This window comes from Girardinichthys multiradiatus, chromosome 8 (assembly GCF_021462225.1).
Source record: "Girardinichthys multiradiatus isolate DD_20200921_A chromosome 8, DD_fGirMul_XY1, whole genome shotgun sequence".
Lineage (NCBI taxonomy): Eukaryota > Metazoa > Chordata > Actinopteri > Cyprinodontiformes > Goodeidae > Girardinichthys > Girardinichthys multiradiatus.
In genome coordinates, this window is record NC_061801.1 from 20,596,523 (window position 1) to 20,611,577 (window position 15,055).

Below are 15,055 nucleotides of genomic sequence, written 5' to 3' on the forward strand. Positions count from 1 at the left end.
CTGTTTTACTTCTTCATCTGGGTGTAAAATGTATGTAATATTATTTCTCTCACATTTGTCATGTTTTAAAATATTTTCTTTTTGTTTTACACAGAGTTAATATGGTGTGGCTAATATCCAAGTTGTTTTCACTTTGATTCAGAGGTTGCAGGATGTGGCCTTGTGTGTTCACAATAAGTTGTCCTGGTGTTGCAAATTACATGTTTCCAAGTTCAGTTTTTGTGTTTTTTTAAAACTAGTTGATAAAGAAACAGTATTGAGTTTTGACATTTGTTAATGGAGTCAGAATCGTCTATGTCTGCATCTCAGTGTATTCAAGAAAAGATTTAATCTCCCACCCCTAATGTAGTACATGTTAAATATGTGAATTATTCAACAAATGGTGTGGTAAGCATGATCTAGAATCCAGGTAGAAATTGATGGTTTCCCCTATTAGAAAACTAAAGTACACAAACCAACAGAAAATAGATTCCAATTCTAAAATGCTTTCTTAAGCAAATAACTGAAAACAATAAAGGAAAAAGACAAAACATAATTAATGAACAACAATAATAATTTGATCACACACAAACCAGTTTCATAAAAGTTTCACTTCTAAGATTGAGAAAGTTCTTGAGTTGTGCAAAGAGTGGAGTACAAAATATTAAACAGTATATGAAGAGATTTAAAGTAATACTCCAGGATTTTTAAAGAATGTTTCTGCTAAAAAGTTATAAGCAATGAATATCTTACCTGCAGTAGATGGAGTTGATGTCCCTCAGTGTCTAAATTTTGTACAAATCCAGATTGGATATGCATAGAGGCCAAGGCTAAAGGGTCGTACAAGATGGGCCTTTTCCATAGTGGACTTCTACCATCCTTAAAAAAATCTCAGATCTCAAAAATAATTATGTAGTTTCTGCAAGAAACACTGTTAATTTATAGTTTTCCATCATGTTTGCATTTGTTATTTATAGTGGCGTCTATGACTATTCACATGAGAAGTGGCGTGCACAACCAATGACCTTCTTGCGTAAAACCTGTACTGAGAACGGAACCCTGGAAAGTATAGTTAGAGCAGCTGTCTTAAATAAAACAGAAAGCACCAATAAAAATGTGCTTACTTAAACTGCTATGTAAACTTAAAATTCTTAAAACAGCATTTGCATTAACCATGACATTTTTGAGATTTGACCAATTAATCAGAAGCTAATAATATTATCTTCAGCAAGTAACATTTTATTTGCTTATAGATTTCTAATAGCAGCCTACTTTGCACATCTTGAGCTGTTCATTTTAAATGGAGTACTCTGGATTGCTACTTTCAGTCCATCTCACACACGGCACATCACTATAAGTACAGCTCGGAAAACCCCCTATAAAGACCATCTTTTGGTCAAACTTCCAGAGCTTACCAACAGTTTTTCTTACTGGGATCTACAAATTAGAACCAAGAAGAAAGTCCATGAAGAAAGAGGAACTATACCAATTATAAAACATAGTTGAGCTTCTGTCATGTGTTGTTGATGCTTTGTTGTGAGTTGTACTGGACACACTAACTGCATCAAAATACATTAGAAATCAGAAAAAAATCATATTAAAATAAAATGTGGTGCACTCTAGAAAAACGTAAATGATGGATCCAGCTTGAAAAAATCCCTGACATTTTTGTAACTGACTATTCATAAACACTAACCTAAATAAAATCCAAATAAGACTAAAAGCTGACATTGCTAAAATGACACCTACAAACCTACAAAAGAAACTAGTTTTCTAGAACAAAATACACATAAAACATATAGATGTGCAAAGCTTTGATTTCTTTAAAAATGCTGCAACAATTAAGTTCCTGTCCACAAAAACACAGATATTTAGCAAAACTTAGATTTTCGGCTGCATTTGCACCTTACATCCACAAGAAAACAACCTTTTATGGAAAAATACTGAGATCTTAAAAAAACAACCTCTCTATGTGGTGTGTTCATACTGGATATCTCGAGATAATTTCATGAAGTACAGGCACACTTTGCTCATTGGTACCACAGCTGTCTTTGCTGGATACCTGAACAACAGCTGATGAAGTACAGTCCATAATGAAAGGGACCCTATACCAATGACAAAACATAGAGGGGGTTCTCTTCTGCTGTGAAGCTGCTTTGTTGCAAGTGGTACTGGAGACACTAACAGTGTCAAAAGGAATCAATTTTACCACAACAATTAACAAAGAGAGCCAACAATAGTGTTAAGATTTAATATCATTCATTCATTCATTCATTTATCTATCTTCCTTACCGCCTATTCCAGAGTGGGTCACGGGGGAGCTGGTGCCTATCTCCATCAGGGTACACCCTGGACAGGTCACCAATCCATCGCAGGGCAATACAGAGACATACAGGACCAACAACCATACACACACTCATTCACACCTAAGGCCTATTTAGAGAGATATAATAGTGTTCCTTATTTTTTTTCTACTAACCGTAGAAACTGACTAAATGATTTTGCATTTATCTATAATATTTTTTCCAAGAGGTTATGTTTTATTTTAGTGTTAAATAGGGTCCTGTTGCCTTTTAAAATAAAGAAAAAATACTTTTATAAAATACTGTATGTTTGAAGAATAAAAACTATTATTTTACCTGTTACCAGTGTCTCCTCTGTATAAATACATTTAACATCATGTGAAAGTCATTTCATAACGATTATGTAAGAAAGCATTCATGAATATATAATGCCATTCATACAGACTGAACATTGAGTATACTAAAAGGAATTGCATAAACATACAAGTGCGCATACTCATACTGGCACTGGCCACTCACGTAAACACAGTGACGCAGACATTTACTGTTTAATCTATTTAATTGAACCTGACTTTGAATAACTAAACAAATGAGGTAATTCACGAGGGGCACTTGATCCCTTCTTGGATAATGGATTGGAGATTCCTTTCCCATCGGGGCATTTGGGCAAACAGGGCCCAGTAATCTCTGAATTGATGAGTTGACTGCATCAAGTTTCTCCACTAAAGAGCTGTTGAACCCCTGATACAGTGCTGGTAGGTGGCCAGATACTCAATTTGCGGACATAAGCACAACTACAGGCTTTCGCTGGTTTCACTATCAGAGCGGTGGTGAACTGCAGATACTTAAAAATAAACAAGACATCCCCTATTTGTAAGATATGCAGTTTTACAGACCAACAAAAAAGAAATAAACTTCATTTTCAGTTAAGTGAGAAATTTATTAAAGTCCTGCTATTTATTTATGAATCATCATTATTACCATAGGGAATAAATAATACATAAAACATTTTCCACATAAACAAACACATACATCACCACCCCCAAACGCCGCAATCCCAGTTTCGACAGTTCATCTTTCAGGTGGTTTCCAGTACAACGAAACAAACAAGACACATCTGAGGGCAAACAAATGCATAGAAGTGATTGGACCCCGAGGTTCCATTTTAAGACAACATCTACATTTTTGCCTAAATCCCTGTCCAAGAATGTACAAAGTCCTCATGCCTGGCTTCTTTTCTCCAAGAACGGGTTTGTATAAAAATAAAGTAATAAAGTCTCCACATTGATAAACCATATATATATATATATATATATATATATATATATATATATATATATATATATATATATAGAGAGAGAGAGAGAGAGAGAGAGAGAGAGAGAGAGAGAGAGACAGATATCTATATATTTATAGATATAGATATTCATATATATTTATAGATCTATCTATCTATCTATCTATCTATCTATCTATCTATCTATCTATCTATCTATCTATCTATCTATCTATCTATCTATCTATCTATCTATCTATCTATCTATCTATTGATCTATCGATCGATCGATCGATCAATAGATATATATATATATACTTATTTATTTATTTATGTATTTATGTATTTATTTATTTATATATAGAGATTTGGCAACAACCAGACATTTAAAGATGCTACACATTGAACTGGATCTTTCATCTGAACATGCTGAAATAATTAAGAGAAGTGGGATGAGATTTGAGCAAAAAACAAACAACAAACACATGTTTAATACTCAAACCTGGTTTATCCAGATTGATTTTGCTTTAAAAGAGCACAGAGTGGCATCTGAAAAGGATAGCTTTTGTGACAAATTAGAGATTTCCAAACAATCTGAGGAAGCTAAAACCCAATGCTTTAAATGAAGGACAACTTTTTATTTTCTCCTTTCTGGCAAATGTTACTAAGATCCAACCACAGTGTTCTGCTACTTTACACAAACACTGGCTTTTGTGTGTATCCTGCAGTACTTCATTCCAACAGAACACACAAAAAGAAAGCCAACAGAAAATAGAGTCAAGTTTCTCCCTGACAAAATCAAAACTGCCCGTGGTCCACTTCGTCTAACCAAGATGCAGGACTTGCAGGAAAATCCGGGTACCCACCGCTGCTGCCAGTGGAGAGGTCCGAGCTGGGGCCGTTGGCTGCCCCCATGGAAACTCTCACAGAGGGGTTGATGCTGGGTCCGCCGCTTTGAGTCATGATGGACAGGCCTGAATCGGGATAAATGAGGCTGGTGATTAGAGGCTGGTGTCTTGGCAGGGCATGCAGGGACCCTGGTGACTGGGGGAGACCGTAGGGGCTGCTGGAACGGATGTCGTGGAACTGGTCCTGGGAGGGAAGTGTACTGGGGTCCAGGGGGAAGGAGCTGTGGTTGTTACCAGCTTGGCGTCCCCCCATGGCTGGAGAGGACTCACTCAGGCTGCTGTAAATGCTGTTGGTGTGGCCAAGCTCTGACATGGGAGGTTCATCTGTGCAACAAGAATGACAAAAGAAGAAGTGATGTTTGTAAGGCTGATTTAACGGCATTTTAAGTAATTCTCCTCATTGACTACAATCGGCTTCTTCAATATTTCTCTTATACACTGTAGTGTAGGCAAACATATTTTTTCACTCATTCAACCTGATCAATTTGGTTCAATCACCGGATAAACTAAATCTGTACAAATGACTGTGAAGTCAGTGAACACACTTGCGAAGCTTCCAAACATAAGGCACACCCATATGTAAACTTTTGTTAAAAAAGGTTTTATTCTAAATTCAATGCAGAGTGGTTAATAGTTTGGCTACTGTAACAGTATTTGTTACATATTTCTTTCTGGCTATAGCAGACTTATAAGCCATTCCCTACAATCGGTTATCATCATTTATTTGCCAAAAGATACATTCCTGTGTTACCGTCTTCTGTGACTGACATAAAATATGTACGAACACTGAATGAAAAGCTGGACATGTTACGGAAGACAACAATCAGAGTTACTGTTTGGTCAGTAATTACATTACGTATTAGGATTCATATTGTTATGTTAAGTGCAAATATGTCAAATATACCTTTTATTTTGCCTAAAAATGTAAAATGGTTCAAGTTTCCTAACTAAAGTAATTACTGAAGGTGTTAAATAATGATGCTTTTAATGTAAACCTGTGTGTGATTTTACTGTCTTTTAGTTGTTTTTTTTAATACTTTTTTTTTTTTTTGTCAAATAACATGATTGAATATATCTTTCTTGTTTCATGCGATTTAAAAACATCTCACATCTTCTCTGCATTCCAACAACATAACATAACGTTTCAAACTGGCTTTGAGACATCCACTACTAAAAATCTTTGGAGCAAGTAAACAAAGGATACTGCAATATACTGCAAGGTTTATAGATTTTACTGCATTTTATAAGTCTTAGGTTGTCTTAGGTTATAAGTCTTTTTATGTCTGATGCTTCATAGCTGGTGCTGCAAAATATTTCATGATTTTATATCTTTAATATAGATTTCTAAACATATATAAGACAGAGCAACAACCCTATATGTATGTACTGTTTATACAGTAAACTGTACTTTTTTCAACCATAAAATAACAGACATTTTAACATCACAAAAGGAAAAGAACAGGTTTGGGTATTAAAAGTGTGTGTTGATATGCTGCTTCACAGTCAGAATGAAGAAACTTGAATGTAAAGGACCTATGACTGTGTTTTAGACACATCTGTTGCTTTGTCTCCTTGACATACCAATGTTTCTGTAACGTCTACTTATTTTTAACAGACTGAACTTACCTGTGAAGGACACCTCCGCATCGCTGTCCATCCCCTCCTCCAGGATGCTATCTTTGTCAGACTTGGAGCTTCCTCGTGACCTCTTCATGTTGCGGAAGTACTGGCCCCACCTTTGCCGTCCGGCGTCTTTCTTCAGCCGTTTTTCTTTCGCTCGTCTGTTCTGAAACCAAACCTGGAGGGTGAAATAAACAAGTCATAAATGGGTAAGGTTTTGATAATTCATCAAAACTTCAGCTGGATATTTAACTAATTTAACAGAAAAAAAAGTGTAACTATATAGTTAGAAATATGACTTGATGTTCAGGTTGTACTTATTTAAAAACACAAAGTTAATCAGAATGTGTCAGTTGATTCATTTTTATTCATTTTGCAATATAAATCTCTTGATCTAGATGACAAAATAGCCAACCTATGTACTGCTTAAAATCTTTTTTCAGCCATTACGTTTATATTATTATAATATTATTAATATTAGGATGAAACAAATTTTCAAGGACTTGTCTGGAGATCATTCATTAAGAATCCACAACTAACTATGGATCTGTGACCTGGGCCCATTTTCCCCTAAATCAGATTTATCACACGTTTAATTCACTTGTCCAACTTGCCTCACCTGTGAGAGCAGACAGATCAGTCTCTCCTGACTCCTCGGATTATTTAAAACCATTTCCTGCATTTTGAACTCATTTTTGCTTGGGCTGTGATATCTAAATTTAAACCGTTCTTAATTGTATCCTTAATCTTGCACTTAGGAGAGATCAATTTAGGTCACTTGCCCACAAAGCATGCAACGCTCTTCGTAATGATATTCCACCCTGTGTGAACCCTATTCCCCCCTTTCCTTTTACTGAATAATGAGGAGCATTTTAGTGGCTTCTGTCCTCAGTTTTGTCCTTGCAAATAAAACAATATATACGAGTAACATCTACAGGAACTGGCGCAAGGCTCCTCAGTAGCGGACAATGTGCGAGGGGCCCTCTCAGTATTGTTAACGAGACTGCACTTAAACAACGCCGACTTCATTTTACTACATCAGGCCATAAATCCCCCTCATAAGTTTATACACACACTTGTTCGAACAGTGCGTCTGTACCAGATCAGCCACAATTGTCCCTTGATAATGAAGCCAGGACACAAGTGGAGTAGTTCTTAATGTAGAATAATGTACTGTACCTGCACGACCCGCATGTCCAGACCTGTCTCTGACGACAGCTGCTCTCGGACGTGGCGGGCTGGTTTCGGAGAGTTGTTGTAGGCGTTCTTCAGCGTCTCCAGTTGTTTGGCAGTGATGGTGGTCCGGGGCCTTTTTGCAGTGGAGTCTGCTTCTGTAAGAAAGACAAGCAACCGTCACTTTTTCTTTCATGATTTCAGGTCCAGGGTGAAATTAATGGAAAAATTTATAATGATAAATAAGAGACAAAAATAACGGAGATACAATATAAAGCATACACCAAGGTTCTGAGATGGATTTTTTTCAGTGTTTAATCAAGTTGCTCTCATAATAACGCAACAGCTGTCATTAAAGTCGATGTAACAAACTCTACATGAACATTCTAAATGTACAGCATACATACACTATATTGATAAAAGCAGATAGTCACCATAACAACAATGAGCCTAGAAAATGTATAATACACAAATGCTATTTCTTCGTGTTTATATACCATTATCTTGCAATACACACACACTTGCCAATTTTCTGAACATCTGTTCAGAAGCCCACCAAAGTGAAAAAACCATCAACTCAAATGGATGCCGCCTGAGTAATTGCACCAGGTCATTAGTAAAATAAACGTGTGTATTTTTTCCAAAACTTCCCAGCATAAATCAGCAAGGTAAATTACCAACAAACAGATGGTGAGATAAAACCTTGATCAGGCATGGGATGAGCCTGTTGGGATTCACAAATGTGTGAGCTAAGGAAGGCCACTGAAATGAAAATGGGATCCAGTAATCATTGCAGTGGTGCTGCCCTATTTTTTGTTATGTTGAATACATTTCTAACCAGAGCTCAGGATTATGATGTGTTCGCAAGTAACCACGGGAAAAAAGCCCATCGATGCTGAACTACTGGCCCCTAATTACAGTGTGCATGAATTATTTTTTCCAGCTAAAACACATGCAGCAGTAATTGTATAAATTAGCTCTAGGTGATGACTCTGTTGGCAAAACTTTTAAACTACAAAGGTTTTTTTTTATATATATAACTCCAATTGTTTTTCTAATTAATTTGAGTGTGAACAAAACGTTTTGCCACCTTAGACAAATTCCATTTACTTGAAATTAGGACTTTGTTTGCATAACATTCAAACTGGAATGTATTCTTTAGCTTGTGTAAGTGGGCCCAAACATTGCAAAGATTGCTCAACGTAGACCAGTTAATGCATGTGCCCTGCATGAGCTAACACTTTTTCCCCCCCACACTAACCAGCCTTTTTAGTCTGCACTTCTCACCTCCTCACAATCTCTTTCAGGGTCACAAGAGTTATTGGAAGCTAATCCTTCCAAGTGCAGAGCGCAAGCGTACAACCACCCTTTCCTCGACATCGTCCTGTGTCGTTTCGCTTGCTCGGGAGGAAATGATGCACTTAACGCCGGTGGGTCACAATTACAGATGACCTCATCGCTAAGCCAAACACACAACTGCAGCACCAGGTAGATAATATACCTGACATTAAGCACAATATTTTGACAGTTTAATTTGCACATAATGCGCATCCATTTGCACAATCGGTCGGCTCACCTCTCTGCTTTGCGGTCTCATAATCGGCCTTGCAGACCAGCCTACTATCTTCCATCAGATAGTACTCGTCACCTGTAGCCAGCTGCCTTTTGCACACGATGCAGGCAAAACAGTGGAGGTGGTAGACGAAGTCTTGCGCTCTTCTCACCACCTGGGTAGGCGGGATCCCCTGCTGGCAGGCCGCGCATTTGGTGCCGAATCTCCTTTTGGACATGAGAGGCTTCCCATTAATAATAATAATAATAATAATAATAATAATGATGTGTAAAAGGGGAGCTCACTTAAAGAAATCGTCTTTGCAGTATACGTTGTCGCCCCTGCTGAAGCACTTGTCCGCCAGCTGCGCCTGGCAGTCGCTGCATTTAAGGCACTTGCTGTGCCAGTGGCGGTCCAGCACTTTGAGGATAAAGCGGTCGACGATGTGCTGATTGCAGCCTGAGCACACAGGGATTTCTGTTGGAGACAAGGCAAGACGGGAATCACAGGATGTCAGATGACAAGGTTAGGGAAATGTCAGGCATGCTCAAAAAAAAAAAAAAAACCAAAAACGTCTGTTTATATATGGAGTTTATTTATGAAGCTCTCCCACAGAGGATGTGCGCTTTATGATTGAAATAACAATAAACTGCAGATGAAAAGAAAGAAAAATAAATGATGACTGCTCATGTGTCAGGGCCTTTCACGGTAAAATGTGACAAATTAATTGATTAATCTTTTTTTATGAGACAATTTAAAGCATATGTACACAGAATGTCTGGTAGGGATTTTTTCGCACAGTTTAAGGCTTTCACAACTCATTAAGTGATAAAACAAAACCCAATTAAAATAATATGATTCGATTAATATCGAATTTCCACTTGTAAGTATGAGTTCCAGTGTAAACATCAAGTCTAAATAATGAAAACGAATAACACAAAAAATATTCAATTAATGGATAAATATATAAAAAAAAATATGCAAATTTCTCTCTCTGTCTTTAGAGTTTGTTTTTTTGCCATATGACCGAGAGAAGCTTATTCGATTATTGGCCATACTTAGTTATCTACCACATCATTGGCCTGCAATATGACTCGAAAGATGTTCCTTTTTTTTCGATGAAGAAAAAAATAGCAAAGTTTCTATTTTCCAATTTACACTTCAAACGATCCCTTATTTGTTGCTTTTGCCATGGTGTAAAATTAGAATAACTCCGCTAATGCTGGAATTTACCACAAACCACGTGTGATTATAGGGTTATATCAACTCATGTGTTTAAATAAAAAAAAGAGTTACAGTTACACAACATGAACATTGGAAGTAATACTATTCCATTGACAGCTGTAGTATTTATTAAGGGGCATTTTCATAACTTGGATTCAAGAAGAACTTAATTTAGGTAAACCTTAAAATCATTATTTCCGCAGTTAAACAACGTTTTTGATTTTATTAAAGGCCTTTACGAGCAAGTCATATCTTCTAAGTTTCAGCTTAGAGAAAGTAGGAAAACTAGCCTGAAATAGACCACCAGCCAAACCATTGATGCCGTTAGTGCATTAAAATATAAATCCACAACAACACAACAGAAGTAAAAAAAAAAAAAAAAAAAATGCTAAACCTAAATGCCAGGCAAGTTGTTATTCAGCCTCTCTATTACTAATTAAAACAAGCTCAAGCACTTCGTGCAGCCCCTGCAAGGAATCGCGCCGCTATTGTTCTGCGGGAGGACAGTTCATGAAACATTGAGGAGCCATTTCTTCGTGCATCATCAGCAGCAAGCCGCTCCAGGAACAGGTGTATCCAGGTCATCAATAATTCAATGCAGCTCCGTAAAACTAGAAAGTTGCAGGCCTGTGGTCTCACGGCTCAGACCAGTACCAGGCGCGCAAGGTACTTATTCTCCCAGGCAACACCAAAAAACATATAATGACTAAAATAATAAAATGAAAAGCGAACATATTATTGAAGTAATGCTGCCGTCTTAAACTGCTCTTAATTGGCGAAAGAATAATTATTATAATTACAAACAACAATTACATTAAAATAAGTCGTGTATTTGTAACTTTTTGTATGATTAAAGTTGTGCACCATAGCATACTTTTCTTAAGGAAAAAAAAAAAAATTAATCCGTCAACCCATTTCCAGACTCAAACAGTGACCAAACTGGATTCACCCATCTGCACAATCATTCACTGAGATCAAAGGTTAAAAGTTGATCGTATACATATTCTGCCCCTATGTGCGAAAATGACACATGCCCTCTATCCTATAAGCTTTAAAACTGATCCTCCAAGAAATTCCAATTTCTTACATTGAAAGTCTGCAGCTTGTGCAGCATGAAAGATGTACACACCAGTTTGATAATCTTCTAATCATACTAAAACTTGTCCCACGGACCCATTTCAACAGCTTACCAGATGGAGTCATGCTTTACGCACAAACCTTTGTTAAATAAGAAGCACTACCATGAAAAAGATGTAGAAATTGTGCCTTGTCGTTACCTTTCCGTAAAGCCTCACTGTGCGACAACAGAGCAAGAAGCATCTCCGTGTTGCTTGGTGCCTCTTTCGGACAATTGCGCTCATCATGCCCTTCCATAGCTCATGATTTACGCCTACATTAAAGTAAGGCTGACTCATATATCCTCACGAACACCCAAATACGCGCCCTGCCTTGGGCGGCAGGTGGTTTTTGAATTTGTGCAGGAAAGAGTCCCAAAGTAATCACACCTAAGCGCGCAGGGTGCGCAGCGGACTCGCCTTTTTATGCTTCACTGTCTTTGAGCTTTTGCGGAATACGTCGCCTACGCCGTTCCCTGGGCGACGGGCAGATAGATCAACATCAGCCACCGAGTACCTCACCCGGAAGACGAATGAACAGGAGGCGAGGGGAGAAGAAGTCAATAGAGTTTCGGCGCTCAGAGAGGCGTTAAAGTAAAGATGCCGACTGCTACTCCGATAAGAACAGCCTTCAGTTTGTCTTTCTTATCTTTACATCTTCTTTTGATTTATTTGCGTAACAAAAAAATATAAATGAAAAATCAACTTATCTTCAACTTGTAGAAGCTATTACATCTTATCGGGTTAGTTTGATTTATAATCAACAACTATCACTATGTGAGATAGAGCTTTTCACTGATCCAATGAAAGGAAAGAAAGAAGACATGTCCAGGCTTATTTTAATTGTTTGAATAATAAATTAGTAAAACAAAAAACAAAACAAAACAAGAAGTAATTTGGCTTTTATTTTTATGGCGTTACTGTCTGACAGTAACAAAGAAAATAGCATGGATGAAAATGGAACCGACGCATTGTCACGAAACCATGTAAAGACTATAAATGAACGAAAGGCCGAAAAAGTAACCAATGCTTTAACTGAATTATTACGTGACACGTAAAAAAAAGAAATCGTTCAACTTGTGAAAGTTTTCAGTGAACGTATACCTGCTGGAACGATTAACTCTAGAAGGAAATAATGCAAATGCCCTACAGAGCTTGTTTTGAGTAAACATTTATAAATATATAGTGTAAATAGTTTATCATTATTATAATTATTATTGTTGTTATTAGTTTTGTTGAAGAAAAGAGTAGGATATTCTGTTGTATCCTAAATATATATAAATACTTAAATATACTTTTTTAGGGCAGAAGGGAGATTAAAATTGCCACATGGGTCCAAACAGTGTGAGAGTAAAATACCTATGGGTGGGTGTGTGTGTGTGTGTGTGTGTGTGTGTGTGTGTGTGTGGTGGTGGTGGGGGGGGGGGGGGGGGGCATGAAAACACTTCATTATTTTTGATAATAATAATAATAATAATAATAATAATGTTATTATTATTATTATTGTTGTTATGGACGTGCCTACTTGCGCAGGCAGGTGCGCCGGGCGTTCAGAGACAAGTGTTTGTTTAGGGGAGAGAGTGGCTGTTCAATAACATGTTGATCGGGCCAGCACCCCAATGAATTTTATTGACACTGATCTTTGGCACAAAAGAGCGCCTTGGGAAATCACTGGTAGAGCAACAAACCGGCCGAACCCGTTGATGAATCTAAAATCAATGCCCCATTTGCCTGTATTTCCGAAGTATATGAAAGGCGTTTTGGAGAAAAATGTGGGGTTCATGCGTGACCCCAGTTACTTTTCAGCTTTGTGATAAGATATTTCTTATGTCTTATTGATCGGTCGCTGTTGAAGGAGGGGGTGAGTCAACAGTAATGTGACAACAAAGCCATAAAATGGCCATCAGAGTAATGGACGGTCAGTTAGGGAAAGTTGCAAAAATGATAAAAAAAAAAAAATCCGGTTGTTTTTTTCATTTAATTCAAAGCGATTAAAAAAGAGAAATTAAACTGTAAAAAAGTCAGTATCGGAATATCTCCCTTCCTTTTCGTATTTTTTCATTTATTGGAAAAAAAAAAAATATCTCACGACTGGTTTAAAAAACACGCATCAAACATACAACTTTGATAGGAAGTCACATAAGTCTGCAACCACACATAATTTAGCTCGTTCCTTATTCCTCTCTGCAGACCTCAGGTGTCCCACCTGTCAGACCAGAAATTAGACACCTGTTGACCATGCGGCGTGGCCACTGTGCGGATGGGAGCGGCTTTTTGCGCCTGCTCGCTGTCTGTTGCGTATCCTGTCCTGCCCAGAGCCTGCTGCCTCTAACCGCCACGGGTCCCCACGCGCTCCCGTGGCGACTACAGGCCGAGGTGTGAAATGACAGCCGTGGCGCATGGCATCTGCTCATGCGATGCTCCAACAATGAGTGCTCATTATGGATTCATAACGTTTAAAGCAAAACATCTTCGCTTTTTTAGGACCTTTTCTATAACGTAACTGTTTGCAAGTTTGGTTTCTTTGTAAATAAAGAATTACAGTGCTTCTCAGAGTTTATGGCTCTGATGCACATGTGTAATTTGCTTCATTATTCACTATTTCACGCTCGCGTTAAGACTCCAGAAGGCCGCCCCAAAAAAACCTGCGTGCTTCTTCTATATAACTCAAACAACACAACTTTTTTCTATTGAAATCTAATGATAATTACAAATAAAGATGTATCTTACCTTGGCCCGAACTGTATCGGGAGAAATTTCCGGTGTTTTGACAGCTTGACCCTGGGTGTTCAAGCAGCATTTTTGAAGAACTGAAGAAAAGGGGCGAATCTGTGATTTTAAATATTAATAAAAAAAAAATTAAAAAAAACTTTAGAAAATCTACGAAGTGGATCTAAAACCACACTTTCTTTGCGGCGTATCCTCTTGATATTGAGTTAAAGTTTGTTCACTCGTTGGTAGAATAAAATTAATGTTTAAAAAAAAGAAAAAGAAGAACATAAAAATAGTTGGTCTTTTTTTTCCCTTTCGTCAGCCACCAAGAGTGAGATTTTTTAATATTCATGAAGTAACTCGTTGGTGCTCTGTTGCTACACCCCGTCTGATGGCTGGATTGGCAGTGGAAAGTGTCTGAGAATGAGTGGCGTCAGCTGACCCGACTGTGAGCCTGCGCTTTTCCACTTCCAGTAAAAATCTCCGGCGGCCAACGCTGCCTCTGTCCAAGGTGCTGAAGGGGAAGTTCTTCCAACCTGGCCGCGGGGGCGTGTGTGCTGCTCCATCACCCCCCGTGGCTATCTTTAATGCCTGCTCACACACAGAGCAGTCTGCTCTTGCCCTGCCCTCCTCTGTCTCTCTCTCAACCCCTCTCTCTCTTTCTCTCTCTCTCTCTCTCTCTCAATCTCTCTCTCATATCTTTGTTTTGTTGCACATGTCAGTCTTTCAAGACGTACAATGTGGAGGTCGGACATTATTTGTTATGTGTCTCCATCTTCGCGATACCTTTTGTTCATTTTAAAAAAGGCCTACATGGCTTAAATGATTGGAGTGAATGGTGTTGGCATGCGGTTATCTTGGCAAAAATGACCTAACCAGTTAACTATAGTGCAGTCAAAACTCGTTAAAACACGCGTAGAATTGGCTTAGTTACATTTTAGAAACAATGTTATGTTTTTCTCATATCTTGTTTTTTGGATTTGACAAAAATGAATTTGAGGGATTGTCAGTGCTAGTCAGAGACATAAGCAAACTTAGCCCATGCTTAAGACCTCCAAACCAGCAGTGAGCCTTCAGGAAACCATTGAATGCTTATATATAATCTCAGAACTTGTTTTGTTCTTGTTTATTTTTATAGTTCAGTTCAAGTTGCTCATACCTACTTCCATATAGCCCTAAACAAACCATTTTAT

General features: G+C 37.8%; 1 protein-coding gene across 5 annotated transcripts; it reads right to left on the bottom strand.

The window, feature by feature from the left end:
• Positions 1 to 3,201: 3,201 nt before the first annotated feature.
• On the bottom strand, positions 3,202 to 14,430 carry lhx3 (LIM homeobox 3). 5 transcript variants are annotated; one of them, XM_047372026.1, is made up of 7 exons: positions 13,881 to 14,430; positions 9,117 to 9,288; positions 8,836 to 9,038; positions 7,266 to 7,417; positions 6,093 to 6,264; positions 4,425 to 4,790; positions 3,202 to 3,399 (listed from the first exon to the last, which is right to left on the bottom strand). In XM_047372026.1, exons 1-7 carry the CDS (start codon positions 13,948 to 13,950, stop codon positions 3,260 to 3,262), a joined length of 1,275 nt encoding a protein of 424 aa, XP_047227982.1. In that variant the 5' UTR covers positions 13,951 to 14,430; the 3' UTR covers positions 3,202 to 3,259. The 5 variants fall into 5 exon arrangements, with proteins under 5 accessions (XP_047227982.1, XP_047227981.1, XP_047227980.1 ...); XM_047372025.1 differs by lacking the exon at positions 13,881 to 14,430 and adding an exon at positions 11,313 to 11,659 and having other exon boundaries at positions 8,836 to 9,035; XM_047372024.1 differs by lacking the exon at positions 13,881 to 14,430 and adding an exon at positions 11,313 to 11,653.
• Between the last annotated feature and the right edge of the window lie 625 nt (positions 14,431 to 15,055).

Bases quoted from the DNA above. Each gene is read 5' to 3' on its own strand.
- lhx3 (XM_047372024.1), bottom strand. From the start codon at position 11,409: ATGGAAGGGCATGATGAGCGCAATTGTCCGAAAGAGGCACCAAGCAAC. The intron at 9,289-11,312 runs GTAACGACAAGG...TGTCTCCAACAG, and splicing joins CAGTGAGGCTTTACGGAAAG to AAATCCCTGTGTGCTCAGGC. The intron at 9,039-9,116 runs GTGAGCTCCCCT...CATGTCCAAAAG, and splicing joins TGCAAAGACGATTTCTTTAA to GAGATTCGGCACCAAATGCG.